A 17,190-nucleotide genomic window follows, 5' to 3' on the forward strand; every position below is an offset into this window, starting at 1 on the left:
GTGAACACGCTATATCCCTCCAATAGAAGGTAAGCTCCCTGAGTGCAGTAATTGTTACTATTTAAATCCCCAGAACCAGGCCAGACCGTTCAATCAGAAACACATACTTCATCTCAGTCACATATGTGTAAAAAGCTCTCCTATGGTGTGTCTTTCCCCTCAGCTAATGGCAGAACAATAAATATAACCTTGAAAAAGACATCTTGAAAGAGAGAAAGTGCGCACACACACACACACACACACACCTCTCTACTGTTTCTAGCCTCCAACCCAGTAGACTTGATCAAGCAACAATAAACAAAGATGTAAGAGAAAATAAATTATCAAGAAAAATTCATCCACATTTTTCTACTCTGTACCAGTCTTCTCTGGGAATGTCCCTGAGTCAGCTAGGCCTATACTCAAAAAGGATTAAATAAAGATGAAAGGGTCTCCTACATACAAAAATATTTAAAATATTTATATCATCTCTTTTTGTGGTAACAACAACAAAACAACCCCAAAACTGCAAACTAAGAGATTTCCCATTAATTGCTATGGTTAAATAAGATTATTAATTATTACCACTAAATAAGATGTGGTATATGAATATGATGGAATATTGTTGTACTCCATTTCCACAACTGAGGAAACAGATAATTTGAGAAAGACATGGAAAGACATAAACCCGTGTGGAGTGGAATAAGAACTGAGAGAACAATTTATAACTATAACATCAGTATTATAAAAATGAACAATTATGAGAACTTTCATAAACTGAAGAATGAAATGTACAGATCCAGGGGAACAGCTTATACATAAAAGCCAACAACTTTAAAAATTGTAAAAGGAACAAAGATTAAATATGCTACCCATTACTGAGAGGTGATGAATGTAGGATGCAGAATGAGACATACACATTTTTTATAAATTGTTAAGAAAATTTGGATTTTTTTTCAAATATACATATTTGTTAAAAGAAATTTCTTTTTTCCTCCAATGGCATGAAGGATAGGAAAGATAAAATGTTTTTATTTCTTTATAATAGAGAGAGGGGTGCTACCGATTTGGAATACGGCATTCACTTTCAGATGAAGTCATTAGTCTTGTTTTTCTTTGTTACAAGAGAGTTTTCATGAAGTGGGAGTGATCTTTAAATGTTTGTAAAATGAAACAAAAATGAAACCAAAACACAATTTTACTTATTAGTAAAATATGAAAGAAAGAAAGAGGGAAGGAAGGAAGAGAAAAAGAGAGAAAGGAAGAACTTGAAGGTAAAATTGGTTAACTTGCATTATTAATCTTCAAGAAATCATAGGAAATACTAGAGGTTACGAAAGACTGGAGATGGGCAAGGGCTCTGGTTTTCAAAAGGGGAAAGAAGAGAGGTTGTAAAACTCCAAAGTGCAAAGCTTGAGGCATATTCTGTACTGGTCTCTTAAACACATGACTTATTAAAAAAACATAAGAGAAAATGATGATCACCAGGTGTTTAAGTTCACTAGATCACAATAACTGGCTTTTTTTTTTTTAGTGTTTTTAAAGTTCAAAAATTCTTCATCTATGTTATCTCACTTGAACCTCACAAGAAACCTGTGAGTTTGTTGTCCTTCTTCCAAGAAGACCAAAATGATGTCACTATGCTATAGTTAAGTTTCAGCATGTCTAATGTGGCTGATCAGAACAATACAAACTCAGAATGCTCTACCACGGGTCGGGCACAAAAAGTCCCTATGAACATTTGGGGTAGATTCTGTAAATGTGCACATCTCACATTTCTTTTGAGCTACTTTAATACTGCTTTGCTTATACAGCATAGCAACTTCTCTGATAAGGGTATGCCATAGTCCTGTGCCAGTGTCTCCTATGGCACACAATCAGTTCCAAAATTCCTAAGAAAGACCTTGAAATTATCCTTGTATCACTTCCGACTGCCATGTGAGTGTTTGCTCTGTGTGAGTTCTCCATAAAACAGTCTTTGTAGGCAAGCATATATTTAGCATTCAACCAAAGTGGCCAACCTGTCAGACTTGCACTCTCAGCAGCAGAGTGCTGCAGTTATTATTATCTCCATTTGATATATGAGGAAACTGAGACTCAAAGTGGTTAGATAACTTTAATTTTGATAATACAACTAGTGTCAGAGGTACGATTTGACCCCAAGTCTTCATAATTATATCTCTATCCGCTACACTATGTTCCACCTTCTGTTTGGCCAAAATCACTTCCTTTTTTGACAGGGATACTAGTTCAGCAGATCAGAAGAAGGTGTAGACTTAGAATTTCTGGTCATTAGCAAAGCATTTTAAAAAGTGCCATATGATGTTGTAGGGGACAAGATGGAGACATGTGACCTGGTTGAATGACTAGACACAAAGAGCGGTGATGAATGGATTCATTTCAACCAGAAGTGTTATTTCTCAGTAGGAAAAGCAACTGGAGTCAAAGATCTGAGATGAAATACTACCTCTGACACAAACTGGACAAATATCTTGATCTCATCACCAAGAATATGAAGGAAATAAACAAGGTGACCATTGGTTCATCATTATGATCCTATGGCACAAGATTTCTGCTTGACTCATGGAAAGATCTATCCTTAGTCCTGCCTCATTACACATTTTAGCAATGAATGGGATAGTACACATATCAAATGTGCCAATGCCAAAAAGCTGAGAGGTATAGCTATTCTACTAAATAGAAGAATCAGGATCTAAGACTTTCTTAACCACCTAAAACAATGAACTGAATCAAATGCATTAGAGATAAACATAAAGTTTTTCACCTAGGTTCCAAATCAATGTCATTATAAAAATCGAGAAATCATAACCACAACCCAACTTTCTATGAGGGGTCCTCTCGTTCCTGATTCTGGCTCTGGATCTATTCTATAGAATAACTACTCCTATAACACTGTTTTTCTTCAAGTCATACTCTCGCAAGACCAGTAAACAATATTAGGAGTTCTGTTGATTATATAGTTAATTATTAAATTCATCTGAAATTATACGTATTGAGAAGCATCTGCCATTTTCAAAATCTAGATATGGCTCCCAAACCGCTGGTCTATCTCTTTATTATTCATCTCTTTGCTTTGAAAGTGCAGATCTGACCACATCACTCCGCTCCCCAACTCATTAAACTCTAATGGTTCCTTAATATCCCAATGATCAAATATAACACCCTCTGCTTGGCATCCAAAGCCCTCTATAACCTGCCACCCCTTTCCAGGCTTCTTACATCCTTCCATATATTCTTTGATCTAGTGACATTTGTCTCCTTGCTCTTCCTCAAACCATCCCCTGACTGAGCATTTTCACTGACTGTCCCTCACCCCTGGTATCTTCTCCTTCCTCCAGGTTTCCTTCAAGCCCTAACTAAAAATTCACCTAACTAAAATTAGGAACCTGTTCCTAATCTTCCTTAATTCTAGCACCTTCATTCTGTTGATTATTTTCTATTTATCCTACATATAGCAATTGTTTCCATATTATTTCCCTCATTAAACTGGGAGCCCCTTGAGAGCAGGGATTGTCTTTTGCCTGTCTTGGTAAACGTATTGTTTAGCACAAAGTAGGAATTTACTAAAAATTTAATGACTGATTGATCCACTGAATGAGGATTTGTGGGAAAGACAAAGATAAGTAAAATTTGGTCTCTGCCATCAAGTATGTCTAGTGGGTTTGGGGGTAAGAGGTAGAGAAAAGACAAAGCATAAAACTAACTAGTGTTTAAAGAAGAATATGGTAAGTACTATAAGAAATATAAAAACAAAGTGCTATTTCTTCTGGTTCTGGGAGAATGGTTTTAAAAAGGTTATTTTATTTTAATCATATTGTGATATTACCCTAGTGTTCATTTAAAAAAAAAAAAAAGATTGGGTCCAAGTTGTAATCTGACTGGCTGACAAGGCTTTCAATACAGATATTCATCACCCAGGGCGCACATTTGTCACCAATATTCAGATCCCTACTTCATATCATAGTGTTGATTAAATAGCATTCATATGTGTCATGAAAAAAAATCAATATTCTTCCTTCAGAGCTTTTAAACTATAAATGGAAAAAAAATTCAGAAACACCTTTCAGCTGTCTCTCCTCCCCCTTTCCCTTTTCATTTTTCATGGCTTGGAGTTTAAAAATGAAAGGTTTCTCTTGTTCCCATCTTCTTAGGGCCACCTTAGGCCTTTCTCTTTGCTCCACTGAGGTGACCTGGACCAAATAACTTCAGATTCAAAGGATCAGCTTTTGCCACTGCCTGTCTACTAAAAACTAAGGATGTGATTGGTATACTCTGGTAAGTTTGCCCTGTTGCTGCATTTTTGCAGTACAACGCAGGGCCAGGGACAATGGTTGCCCCCTTTAAATTACACTTGTTCATTATACCTAACTGCTATCAGTTTAGGGTACAGGTTAAGATGGCATCAAACCTGAAAGATCAGGCAGGAGCAACAATAGATTCTTTAGGAATCTGCACTGTTCAACTACCAGATGGAAGTTACTATCTTTGGCGGACTGGTAAGTGAAGAACATGTCAGCTAAAAAGTTGCTATGCATAACAGCCATTCATTGTTCTTCTGGTTGGTTGAGTTTAGGTGCTATGGTTCCAGTTTTTGAAAGCCCAGAACTATATTCATGAATATAAGTGTCAAAATATTAGGTGCTTTGCTGTATTAGTGCCTTGTAGAGAAAAATTCTCTTGTTGAGCATTAGGCTACCTACAGAGACTGAAATTTCTCTCAATGACACAACTACAAGGTGTTTTGGGATATAAACTCTAATTTTATCTCCATTCAAGGAATTTTAGAAAAATTTCATTTTTCATTAATATCATTTTTTCAAAAATGGTTTTTTTAAACTTGAATACCAGAGAAGAAACACCATCAAAAGGCCTTTCTTAAGCATCTGTCTCTTTCTTTCTCTGGGCTAGATGCTGACCAAAGAAAATTAAAAGATGTTGGCATTACCCTCAGGGAGATGATCATTCAAGGAAGAGAATACTCATATGTGGTTACATATATTTTATATGTAATTATATGTAATCTTTATATGTAATATGTATTCTTTATATGTAATAATATGTAATAAGCTATGAACCCTACTCATCCTTTATAGATCAGGTCAAATATCATCTCCTCCATGAAGCCATTCCCATTCCCTTTGTCTTAGAATTACAGAATTAGAGCTGGTAGGGTCCAGGTTTTAATAGGAAGAGAGAGGGCTGGATTGTCTTTGAAAATCTAAAGTACCTTTAAGTAACTAACTTCTCCCTCAACAAAGGTCCTTCTTTCAAATACCAATCAATATTCTTTAATCAGTCCTATATGGCTACAAATCATGGAACACTACAATCTTTGAAAAACAAAAAAATTAGTATGTTCTAGAGGGCACTAAAGAGATACATAGTAAGACTCAAGTACAATACATAAAAAAAACAAGAAACTATAAAAAAAATAAAGGATTTCATCAGAGAAATGTATGATTGAAAAAGAAAATGGAGTTGGATATATGGTAAGACTAGTATCCTGATGACGTTAAATGAGAAGAACATTTTGGAGAGACATGGACAAGAATCATACAGGATGGGAAAGTATGGATGATTCATGTTCTATGTTTTGTGGATATCATGGTCACTTTTATTTATCATCCTTCTCATCCCCCCTCAAATATGGCAGAATTTCAAGTGAAAGACTGTGACATTTGTCAGGTTTTTTCCAACCTGTACAACAGTGATTATAATAGCTTAGAAGAAGATTGAGACTTTCTTGAAATGAAACATTCTGAAAGCATATTATCTTGACCTTTGCTTCTGAGTTCATTTGGTTACAATGGTATTCTTTAGATTTTGATATTCAATTCTACTTCAATTCAAAAAATATATATCAAATCCCCTATATGATGCTGTAGCAGCAATCACCCCAAGCGTCTTCAGGGTTGCTGCCAACACAGGTTCTTGGATCTGCTTTGATAAAGGAAAGCTACTCAAAATGGGCTAACAAGCTTACTTTAATCAGTCAAATATGTATTGTTTACCTAGTTCAGGGGAAAGAGGTCAGCACCCAGAACTTCAGAATATACAGACAGAATTATCAAGACAGAAACAGATCAAGTAGACAGATTTCCAAACTGTCCAACCATCACATCCATACCAAATCAACATCTGGGCCTTTTAACATCTGGGTTTTTCAAAGCCGAGGTGGGGCTCTCAACAACGGCTTCCCAGAATCCATATCAAATCACAGAACACTTCTCAAAGTGAGCCCCAAAACAAAGCTACACATCTTCTCCTGGCTCAGAGAATGTAACAACCTTATTGACTCACTGGCCAATCAAGAGGTATCTACTGAAAAACAAGCCTCCCACCCCAGGCTCCAGGTACACTTTAGCCTAGGGGCAGGGAAGATCTTCAAATTTACATTCCCATTACAGATGCATTGACACTCAGGGTTTCCTTTGCATAGGCAGCAACATTATCAATGATGATAATCTGTACATAAGAAGTGGCATAGGAGACACAGCCCAAAAATGGGATTAGAAAAGGAGGTGAGCAAGTCACGTATATAGCAAAGGCAATGGATAACAGATAGACAATCTGAATTCTGGACTGCTACGCGTGAAATATTAAAGCTCTTAGAGGAAGACCACCAATACATTGGATAGATCCTTCACAAAGGATTTATTAATGGAAAAGATCAAGAATCACTTGGGATCAGAAGTCCCAGATGGGTTGCAATTTGAGGTAGTAGAGGGAATACCTACATTGATGAGAATCCAGATTTATTATTGATGATTGTTATTATTAAGGTTTCCTTTTATCCATGTGCAAATGTTTTATCATGATTCTCTCAGATGCTTAGATTTGTACACAGGTAACAGACAATAATCCTCCTTCGCCAACCTTTCAAATCAGTTTCAGGTGAACAAAATATACCCTTTTACCTCATCCCACCAAGTCTCAATGTTTATCTCCTAGATCATGTTTGCCTCCCTCCATTATAATCTCTAGTTCATTTTAGGATGCATACTTTTCTCATTGGTATATAGAGTTCTCAGACTATAGATAACATTCTCAGCTATCGCCTCAGTCAATTACTAGACACCTCTTGCATTGTTATTAACTTGTGTTAGACTTAGGGAAATAGTCACTGAAGGAAAATGGATTCATCAAGTGAAAAATAATAACATGAGTCTCACATACTAGCAAATCAACCCATAAACCTTGGGGAGGTTGTCCCTCTAGGCCCCCTTCTAAACCCCACACTCCAGCTGGCTGCCTTGGGAGAAATACTAGTAGGGAGGGGAAAGGAGAACAGTGATTGGTCATGGATCCCTTACCTCCTGGGAAGGTGCTGTCCTGCACCCTTCTCAAAATAGCTCTAGGTTCTTCTCATTGAAATTCATAACTTCACCTGCTCTTTTCCTGTTGTTGTTTTTTTTTGGACCTGATCTCCCTATTGTATTCCTGTAAGAAGACTGAGGACTACTGGGAAGGATAGGGATAAAACGAGAGGAAAGGGACTCGTCCCAAGATGCATGACTAAACAGGAGAGAACTTCAGAAACAGGAAAAGCTCAAGGGAGACAGCTGGGATCAGAAAGATGTCTAATGAGAGATGAGCACTCACTCATGTCAAACCATGTGTCATAAATCAGATCAATGCTTTGCTAGAAAGGACGTGACAATATATGGTTCCTCCAACTGGGAAAGACGGATGAATTAGCAGAGCAGTGGACTTAGTGCACAAATACGTAGTATTCCTAGTAGGTGATACTTCTATGAGTGGAGAAAACATTTCAAAAACTGGTCAAGAAGGCAAAACATTCCAAGGTGAAATGTGTGTATGTGTTTGTTTATGTATATGTATGTGTGTGCATATGGGTGTGTATGTGTGTCTCTATGTGTGTTCATGTATATAATTATAATGCTACCATCTTTTACCTCAGTTTCCCATTTTTAAAATTGGCCAACATCTTTTCTTTTCAAGTCCATTAAGATGGATGAGGATGGGGGGGAGGGGATAGGGTGAATATGTTTGTGTTTACAAAGTACTGCATCATGCTGTCATCAATATAAAGTCCCTGCTCAATTTTGAACTAGGCATCCATGCTCTATTTGTTTCTCTAGCCTCTGATATATATGAGACACCTGCTTGATTTATTTTCCCTTACCTGATATTCTGATTGGTCCCTATTTCCCTTTTGAGATATTAGGACTTATTTGTTTTCTTGTGACTGATCACTATATGATCCAATGCCCATTTGGGGACTTAGAGATGCATGAAAACAATTTGGGGAGCTCAGGGTTATAAGTTCAGAAAGCCAAACTAACACTGTGAATACATTTAAAAAGAAGTCTCCTGAGAGGAATAATATTAACCCACTCTAGTCCTTCAGCTTTAAAGCACTGTCATTCTTGAAGATACCATACTATATCTTAAAGGAAAAACCTAAGCAGGCTGCCAGGAACAATTTATAGTTCTTTGGCTGCAATTAGAGTTTGGGTGGCTTTAGTATCTTTAGCAAGCAAGAAGTGGGGGAGGGAGGGAGGGAGAGGAGTCAGGATTAGCCAAAGGCACATATATAACACTACATTAAAAGCGGTTTTCAAAAAAGAGGAATGTTCAATATATTCAATACTTGCAAAATACCTTTCCAGACTGACATTTTCCTGAAAATGTCACTTTCCAGGAAGATAGGAATTATATTTTTTGAAAGGAACAGCTAGGTTGTAAGCAGATGATTAATTATCATGAAAAATCATTGATGTATCATTGCAATTTCACAGTTATTTCTTACAGTTAAAATAAAGCACCTTCACAGCATTTCCTCAAAGAGACACCGGGAAGCTTTCAATGATCAGCAAACACATTTGGCTACTATTGTAGAAAAACTAAGAACTAAGTAAATATCAAATATCACCCCATCATCATGTTTCCCATTATCTTTATCACAAATAAATTTTAGACAAATTACTCATATTAGAAGTTCATAGTTTTATACACAATTCTTTTTTGTTGTGCTTCTTTGTCTGTAGAAATAAGTCTTTAAAATGTTAATGTTCACAATTGTGTAAGGAATGGAATGATTTATAGAAGAAATATCATTTTCCACTACTACAATGCAAGCTCCTTGGGGTGTGTGGCCGTGCTACTATTTTTTAATTTGTATTACAAATGTAAGCGCTTAGAAAAGTATTTGGCACATATTAAGTGCTTAATGCATACTTTTATCATTCATTTATCCTTTCATCAAATAACTTATCCAAGGCCACATAACAATTAATTAATAGAACTGGAATTTGAGCACCTGAACTCTATGGTCTCAATCCTATACTCTTAAATTGCATTCAATCACTACTTTTTAATACTATTTATTTTTAATACTGACATGCTATTTATACTGTAATATATGCCAAGCACTGAGACTTGGATTTCAAGAAGGTTACAATCTAGTAGAAATGATGACATGTGTTCCGATAAATAGGATACAAATTTTTCACTGTAACTAGACCTTTTAGCACATGTACTGAAAATTAACCCTCATATCAATATTTTAAGACAAATTCAGCTGATGCATTGGAGAAAAGAGTAAGACCCAAGGAACTGAGTCCCAGAGAATTGAGTCCCATAGAAGAAAATCCCAGGACAATGAAAGGTTGCTGCTTGGGGAGCTGCCATTGGTGGGATTAGAGGTGGGGGAGAAGAGAATGGAGTAGGGTATGGTCAACAAGAAGTTTACCTAAATAACAATCATGGCAGGAAAGAAGCAGACAAATTAGTAGCTTCCTATTTCACCTAATTATTTTTACTCAGTCCTAATATCAACTGTTTCCATGCTTCTAGAGCAGGGGTGGGGAACCTACAGCCTCAAAGCCACGTGTGGCCTTCTAGGTTCTCAAGTGTATTCCTTTGACTGAATCTAAACTTCATAGAACAAATTCCCTTAATAAAAGGATTTGTTCTGTGAAGTTTGGAGTCAGTCAAAGGGCCACACTTGAGGACCTAGAGGGTCATATGTGATCTCAAGGCTGCACTTCCCCATTTCTGTTCTAGAGGCATGCAACTGCAATTTAGAGTGCCTTTTAAATTCTGGGGCCCTCCTACAAAGCCCTCATTACTCTCCCTATTTATAGCCCTGTGATGAGAGGGGACCATCGTTTCTAGTAGACAAGATTAGGCAAAGCTTTAGTAAGGAGGTGGCATTTGTCATGGACCTTGATCAGGATAGGATATCAATTGGATGTAGGAAACATCGTGAGAAGAGTATAGAAATAGGATATGTTCATAATGTTGAAAACGAAAGGAAACAAAAGTTTAAAAAAGATAGGTCGGACCAAGGTTGTAAAAAGTCCTGAATGCCAAGTTGAGCAATCTGACCTTCATTTAGGAGGCAATGGGAAATTAATGAAGTTTTTAGAGCAGGAAAATGTGATCAGACATACACATTTAGAAGATTACTCTAGCAGTACTACATAAGACAGATTAGAAGAGGGAGAAAACTAAGTGGAGGTCATGAGACCTGTTGGCATTCATTTACAATAGTTCAGGTGAAGAATAATAAGATTAGAACTAAGATTGTGGTAGTGGGCAAGGTAAGGAGGTGACTACAAGAGATACTTCTCTAAAGAAATGATGGGAAGGTCTTGGAAAATAGATGTGTCAGACTAGGAGTAAAAGTTAATTTAGAGGTTACCACTACAGGTGACTGTAAGAATAACAGGACCATTATCATAAATTTTGAAAAATTAAAGAGAGAAACGTTTCAGAGAAAAACTATGGTTTAGACATAATAAGCTTGGACAACCATGGCAAAATGTCCAGAAAGCAGGTCATAATGGGCGATTGGAACCCAGAAGTCAGACCAGGCCTAGAATAACTATAGCAGTGATACTGAAAGTAATGAATGTAGCAGATGAAATCCCCATGTCTAGATCTCCTTAGGAAATTGTTTGTGTTGCTTTGAGAAGTTTAACTTAACATCAACTTGGCCCTTTGACATAGTACATTTTTACTATATCGCAAAACTCGTCTGCTTTGGGTAATTGTCCAATATGTACTTTCAACCTGAAAGATGAAGGCAGTGTGGTCCATTTAGAAACATATCTAAAAAGGGGGAAGGGGGGAAGACAAATTATTCTTCTCATAAGCAGAAGACTTGAATGGTAAAAGTTCTTGGAATATATCTAATTGGAATATATCTTCTTGGAATATTTCTAATTACAGAATAGTAGTTCCAAAGACGAGAGGGACAAAGCACAAATTTCAAACGCCATTGACTAACACTTCTAGGACATTAAGAACCAAGACTTTGTGGTAGTCAAGAACTAGAAATAAAGTAGATACCCATCTTTGAGGGAATGACTAACCAAATTATGGACCATTAATGGAATGAATATTACTATTCTATGAGAAAAGACAAACATGATGCATACAGAGAAGTATGGAAAGATTTACATGAACTGATGCAAAGTAATGCAAGTAGAACCCAGAAAACAAGACTACAACAATATTAAGAGCTAGAACCAGCACAAAACAATCAAAACATAATGCTGCAAAATTATTTTTAAAAAAAACACAAATTTGGTCTCATAGAAGGAATATAGTAAGAAATATCCCCTGCCCATTCATGTTTAGAGTTTAGGTCCACAAGTATGGAATACTGAATATTCAATATGTTGATTATTTTTACTCATTTTTTTTCTCTTCTGCTTTTTCAATTAAAAAAGTTCACTGTTATCAGGGATGAATTTCTAGAAAAGGGAAAAGGAAGAACACAGGGGCATGTAATGTAGTGTAGTGTAATATAATATAATGTAATGTAGTGATGTAAAAGTGTAATGTAATGTAAATAAAAAGTGTAATGTAATGTAGTGATATAAAAACAAGTTACCGATATAGTCAAGTTTTTATTGCATGTCCTATCTATTGTTCCAGATGCTGATGTGTTGACCACTTTCCAAACTAATTCAGACTTTATAAATGTCTACATATATAGCTGTCTATGTAACTCCATAGATTAATATCTATAGAAAAAATATTTTCAGTACTTTACTGAACACAATTGAATCTATCACACTGACCCCATCAAACCTGTTTACAGAGCTTACATTCAAAGCATCAAATCTACTTTTAGAATATGAATGTATAAATTGCAATATTTATAAACTCAATTAAGAAGAACTGTCCCTTTAAGATTAGCTCATGCAAAACAAGTCAGGTTAGTCTTAGGTTCAGGGGTACACAACAGTAAATAATTCACTTGTATTTTAGATTAAGCTAGAAACCAGGGGAATCTAGGATTTACAAAGAAACACAGAACCCCAGGGATAAAAAGGACCTAAAATGTTATCTAATTCATTTCTAAAATAGGGAAATGACTCCCTACTATGACAACTTCAATATATGGCCATCTAGCCTCTTCCTGAACACTTCCTTTAGAATTGCTCACCTCATTAAAAACTCGCTAGTCGTGAAATAACAAAATTCCATTTTTAGACAATTCTATTCATTTAAGGACTTATTTCTTTTATGGAGTCAGAATCTGTCTCTCTGTTAGTCCTACTCATTGGTCTCAGTTCTCCTCTCCATAGAGTTACTGAAAACATATTTAATCCTTCTTCTATGTAATCAGCTTGCAAATATTTGAACATAATTGTTACATCTTCTCCTCTAAGTCTTTTTTTTTCCTCTTTTCATTCCAGTTTTCTTTAATCAACCCTCCTATGACTTGAGAGCTCCATGAGGGCAGAAACCATTTTTTAATTATTTTGGTATCTACAGAGAAAGTCCAGTCATAAATTATTGTTGAATGAATGAGTGACTTTAGGACCCCTCACCATACTGGTCAAATTCATTTGTATGCATTGTAGTTTTTCAGTGTGTCTCCAGATGAGATTAACTAGGGCAGGGTATATGCAAAGCAAATGCAGGTAATTGGGTGCAGAGTGATTTTGTTTTACTATGTAAGAACTACTTAACAATAGGGTAGATAATTTTTAGGTGCTTTACACTGGTTTGTTTGCTCCCTAATTTGCCAGCATGTCCATGGGTGGATAGATATACATATAAATATATATATACATATACATACACATATATGTATATGTATGTGTGCATATATAGGAAGCATGGTACAGACTCTATATACTTTTTCTATTTCTATGCTTTAGTGTATACTATCTTCTATACTATATTGTATATCCATAGACATATAAATTCATATACAAATACAAAAATAAGCATTTTGATATCTATTTTTTGTTTAAATAATGATGCTTTTATTCACTTATTTTAGAAGGAATTTTGGATTAAATGGGAATGAGGGATCAAGTCCAGGAGCATGCATGTTTGGAAAGCCTGTTTCTGGAAGTTTATAATGATATATGGAATGGTATTCTATAATTATTTTAGTCAATCAACAAGCATTTACTAAATGTTTACTATGTGTAAGGAATTATGTTAGGGAAGTGAAGGTAAAAATATGGTCCCTGATCTCAAGAAACTCACTTTCAAATGGGAACTTGCATTCTAATGTTTCCAGTCCATTTACTGTGCAGTAAAGAAAAGGCCTTTTGATTGGCTGGGTTTGAGCAAGGAGGATGAAAGGCTGAATGCCTGAGAAGAGGTGCTTTTTTTTAGCGGGGGGCGAGTTGGGGGAAGGTCATGGGGGTGGAACTCGCCCGTGCATACCTGGCTCTGCTGTTGCTTCTATATCTATTGTGCTGATTCTTCCTTGCTTTTAGTTGAAGGTATATTAGAAATGGCTACAATTTTGCTAGCTTCAACAGGCTAGTAGGACAAGCTACCGGAGATCTAGGAACAGTAGTTCATATCAAGATTTCCAGGCAACTGAGTCAGGTGACTCTGAGACCAGTAGCAGGGGAACTTTACTCTCCAGTACACATTATATTTGGAAGTGAACTTGTTGGATTGAAATTTCAGTGATTTCAGTCATGTCTGACTCTTTGTGACCCCATTGGGGGTTTACTTGGTAAAGATACTAAAGAGGTCTGATATTTCTTTCTCCAGCTCATTTTACAGATGAGGAAACGGAGGTAAACAGGGTTAAGTGACTTGCCCAGGGTCACCAAGCTAGTAAGTTGTCTGCGGCTGTATTTGAACTCAGGAAAAGGCATCTTCCCAACTCCAGTTCCAGCACTCTATGTACTACGGCTCCACCTAAATACCTCAAAGGCAGTGGAGAGAATATTTTGTAACAAAGTTTGAATCCACTTTCTCCGAGAACGAAGAGATATAAGGAAGAGTGAGTGTTTCAGGTAATGGGAACATGTTTTACTTGGGCTTTTGTCATATCTTTCCAGCAGACAGACTTTTGTAAGAGATAACTGACATCAACTGGTTAAAGTGATACTGGAACACTAGGAAATCACTGAGTAAATCAATTATATAAAGGAGAAACTAACTGTAACTGGTGATTGATATTGGGGAAAACACACCAGAATGGGTGCTCAAGCCAAGAGGTTACAGAAAACCCTATTACCATTTAGGTTTACTTCTAGAAACCTGAGGCAATGTAGCCTGCTCTCTCACCAGAAAAATTGGGATAAGGACCATTATTTGCCCCTCCCATCCCCTTCCTCCGACTCCCCAAGAGATTATATGGACCACATGAAATAAAGTTAAAGAGACGGGTCTAGAGATAAAATGTCTTTTCGCTATTTACAAAATTTCCAATATATCTCTTTTTAAATCAATGTAACACAGAACCGTGGCCAAAAGAAAAAAACTATCATCTTTTAGTAACTGGGAATTACAGGGTCATAGGACTTAGACGTGGAAAGAATCTGAGAGATCACTCACTTTTGGTGAGAAAACTGGGACAAAGAAAGAATTGGATGAATTTGCCCAAGGACACAAGAGTAGATAATAGCAGACCTTGGATTTGAAACCAGATCCTTTGGCTCACTGAACTCAACTATATGATCTTAAGGTAGAGAGGAAAAGTTTAAGATTGTCAATTTGAAAAGATCTAGCAAGCCAAGCCTTCCTTCCCTCCCTTTTTCTCTCCCTCTTATTCTTTCATTTCTTCCCTCCCTTCTTTCCTTTCTTCCCTCCCTTCTTTCTTTTCTTCCTTCCACCAACATTTGAGCAACACCAACTATGTGGAATATAGATTCTCCTTCAGTGATTCCATCAATCTTTGAAATAATAATAGTTTTATGCATGAGTAATGATTCTTGAATTTTACTTCAGAACATGCAAAAGTACAGGGAGACAGACACCAGGAGGGCAAGGGCAGGGCCAGGGAGCAATGAATGCTAAGTGTTGAGAGAGCAGTTCCTTTAACCTGAGCCCTGCAATTTAGAAGGCCAGTGTTGGGCAGAGGTCACCACAAGGAACAGAGTAAGGAGTGCTGTCACAGTGACTTTGAGGATGGTTGCATGCATTGGTTACAAAGTGGCCTCAGTCACTCAAACCCCAAAGAGGAGGGAGACCTTTGTTCACTACTATCCTGACTTGGATTTCAATAAATTTCCTTAAGCTGAAAGGCTCTTTCTGCCCCTATGCCCTCTGGGACCTCAAAAACTCAATGTGTTTGCCATAAAATATTAAATTCAGAGAAATCAAGACAGTGTGCTTAAATGTGAAATAAAGTTCATATACTCCTGTTTAAACACAGATTAGAATCTCTGTCAGAACAATACCAGTGAAAAGTTGACATTCTAATTAATACAATTTACATCACAAAGCATTGAATATCTTTATCTTTCTATTACAAAATGTACATCCCCTTTTATGAATAGGGGGGTAGAATTGAACCTCTAGTTGATTAAGGAATTGACAGTACAGGCGATATTTTTAAAACCAAGTACAGGAAAAAGTATAGGGTCACTGGTATTTTTAAACACCATGCACTCAAGTCTTTGAAAAGAAATGCCATACAACTCCTTATGGAATCACACAGTTTTGTGAAGCTCTACCACCCAAAAGACTGTTTGTCATAGAGTAGCATGATTTTGAAACAGATCTCGTGGTGACATCAAACACAATGCAAGAAATATCTTATAGGATCTTTTTTGCAAGTTGCAAAGCCTACCCCTGGCACCTTGCTCATCTCTCATTCATTTAGAATGCCTACAGAAGGAGACTCAATCCAAATTCTGAGTATGTGAAGAGGGGGCAGGGAACCTGCCCCATAGTTGGGCAGCCATGGATTCATGTTCACAGCCTTTGTCAATTTTATGCTTTCAGTGAAGGGAATAAAGATGAGAGCCTTAAAGCTTGAATTTTCATTTCCTCCGACAACGCGGTTTGTCTTCATGCTTTATCACAGCTCCAGGACTCGGTTTCCACCCCTTCATAATTGATATCGGCCATTTGAAGCATTCAGTAAAAACCTCATGAGGTTCATCAAATGTCCCTCAGTCTATAATTCTTGCTTCTAACATATTCAGCAGCATATTCATCCAAGTGTTTTCCACTTCTCCTCAATGGTTTTGCTTTTGCACAGGGATGGGGACAAGTATAATGACAGTTGTATTAATTATATGCTAAAAAAAAAACCCTATATAGCTGCAAAAATGATTGAGATCATCATTTAAAATATTTTATTAAAATAATTCAGTGTAAAACAGATAAAACAGGCCCTCTTGATAATGAGAGGTTCATTAATTTTACAAGGATTCTAGAAGGCTTAGTTGGAATGGTCACTGGAATTACCTTTCAAAAAAATTCTCCCAAAAAGAAAAAAGGAGAAAAACCTTTTATTCTAGCTTTATGTAGCAAGGTTCCTATATTATTTTTGACTGATTTTTTTTTGGTATTACAAGGCTCTTTGCCTTTATAGTTCTATCTCTGGAAAAGAAGCTTTGACATCAGAGCTAGAAATAAGGAACATTTCATTTTCTTGGTAGTACCAGAAATAACTGGCAAATTTTCAGTTTCTTTGATTTAAGTTTACACCATTAGAGCTTGTTTTTATTAACATAAAGCCATGCCCTGGTGTTCTCACCCCTACTCCCCCCAGTCATCCCTCTTTGAAAAAAAAAAAAACATACATTAAAACATTTCAATTGCTGAAAATAATTGTAGCATAATCTTGTCCTACCAAGTGTGTCTCCAGGTAGAGTTTAAGGCCATCCGTCTCTGCTTTAGGGGGAGTCCAGTTTTCTGTTGTTTCCATGGCTTCATTTAGCCACTGAATGAATTCATCTAGTTTGCTTACAAATGCCTGTTCAGATGAGGGGGAAAAAA

At 36.6% G+C, this 17,190-nt stretch overlaps 1 protein-coding gene across 5 annotated transcripts in view; it reads right to left on the bottom strand.

Annotated features, from left to right (window-relative positions):
• Positions 1-17,190, bottom strand: part of AKAP6 (A-kinase anchoring protein 6) — a 620,041-nt gene that overhangs the window by 315,460 nt on the left and 287,391 nt on the right. For all 5 annotated transcript variants that reach the window (XM_069105978.1, XM_069105977.1, XM_069105976.1 and 2 more), the window contains one exon: positions 17,045-17,167. In XM_069105978.1, coding sequence (XP_068962079.1) covers positions 17,045-17,167 — 123 coding nt within the window. The remainder of the gene's footprint in view (positions 1-17,044; positions 17,168-17,190) is intronic.

Source organism: Petaurus breviceps, unplaced genomic scaffold (genome assembly GCF_028583685.1).
Source record: "Petaurus breviceps papuanus isolate PSGF00001 unplaced genomic scaffold, PetGlider_PUasm1.0 77, whole genome shotgun sequence".
In the NCBI taxonomy this organism is placed as follows: Eukaryota; Metazoa; Chordata; class Mammalia; order Diprotodontia; family Petauridae; genus Petaurus; species Petaurus breviceps.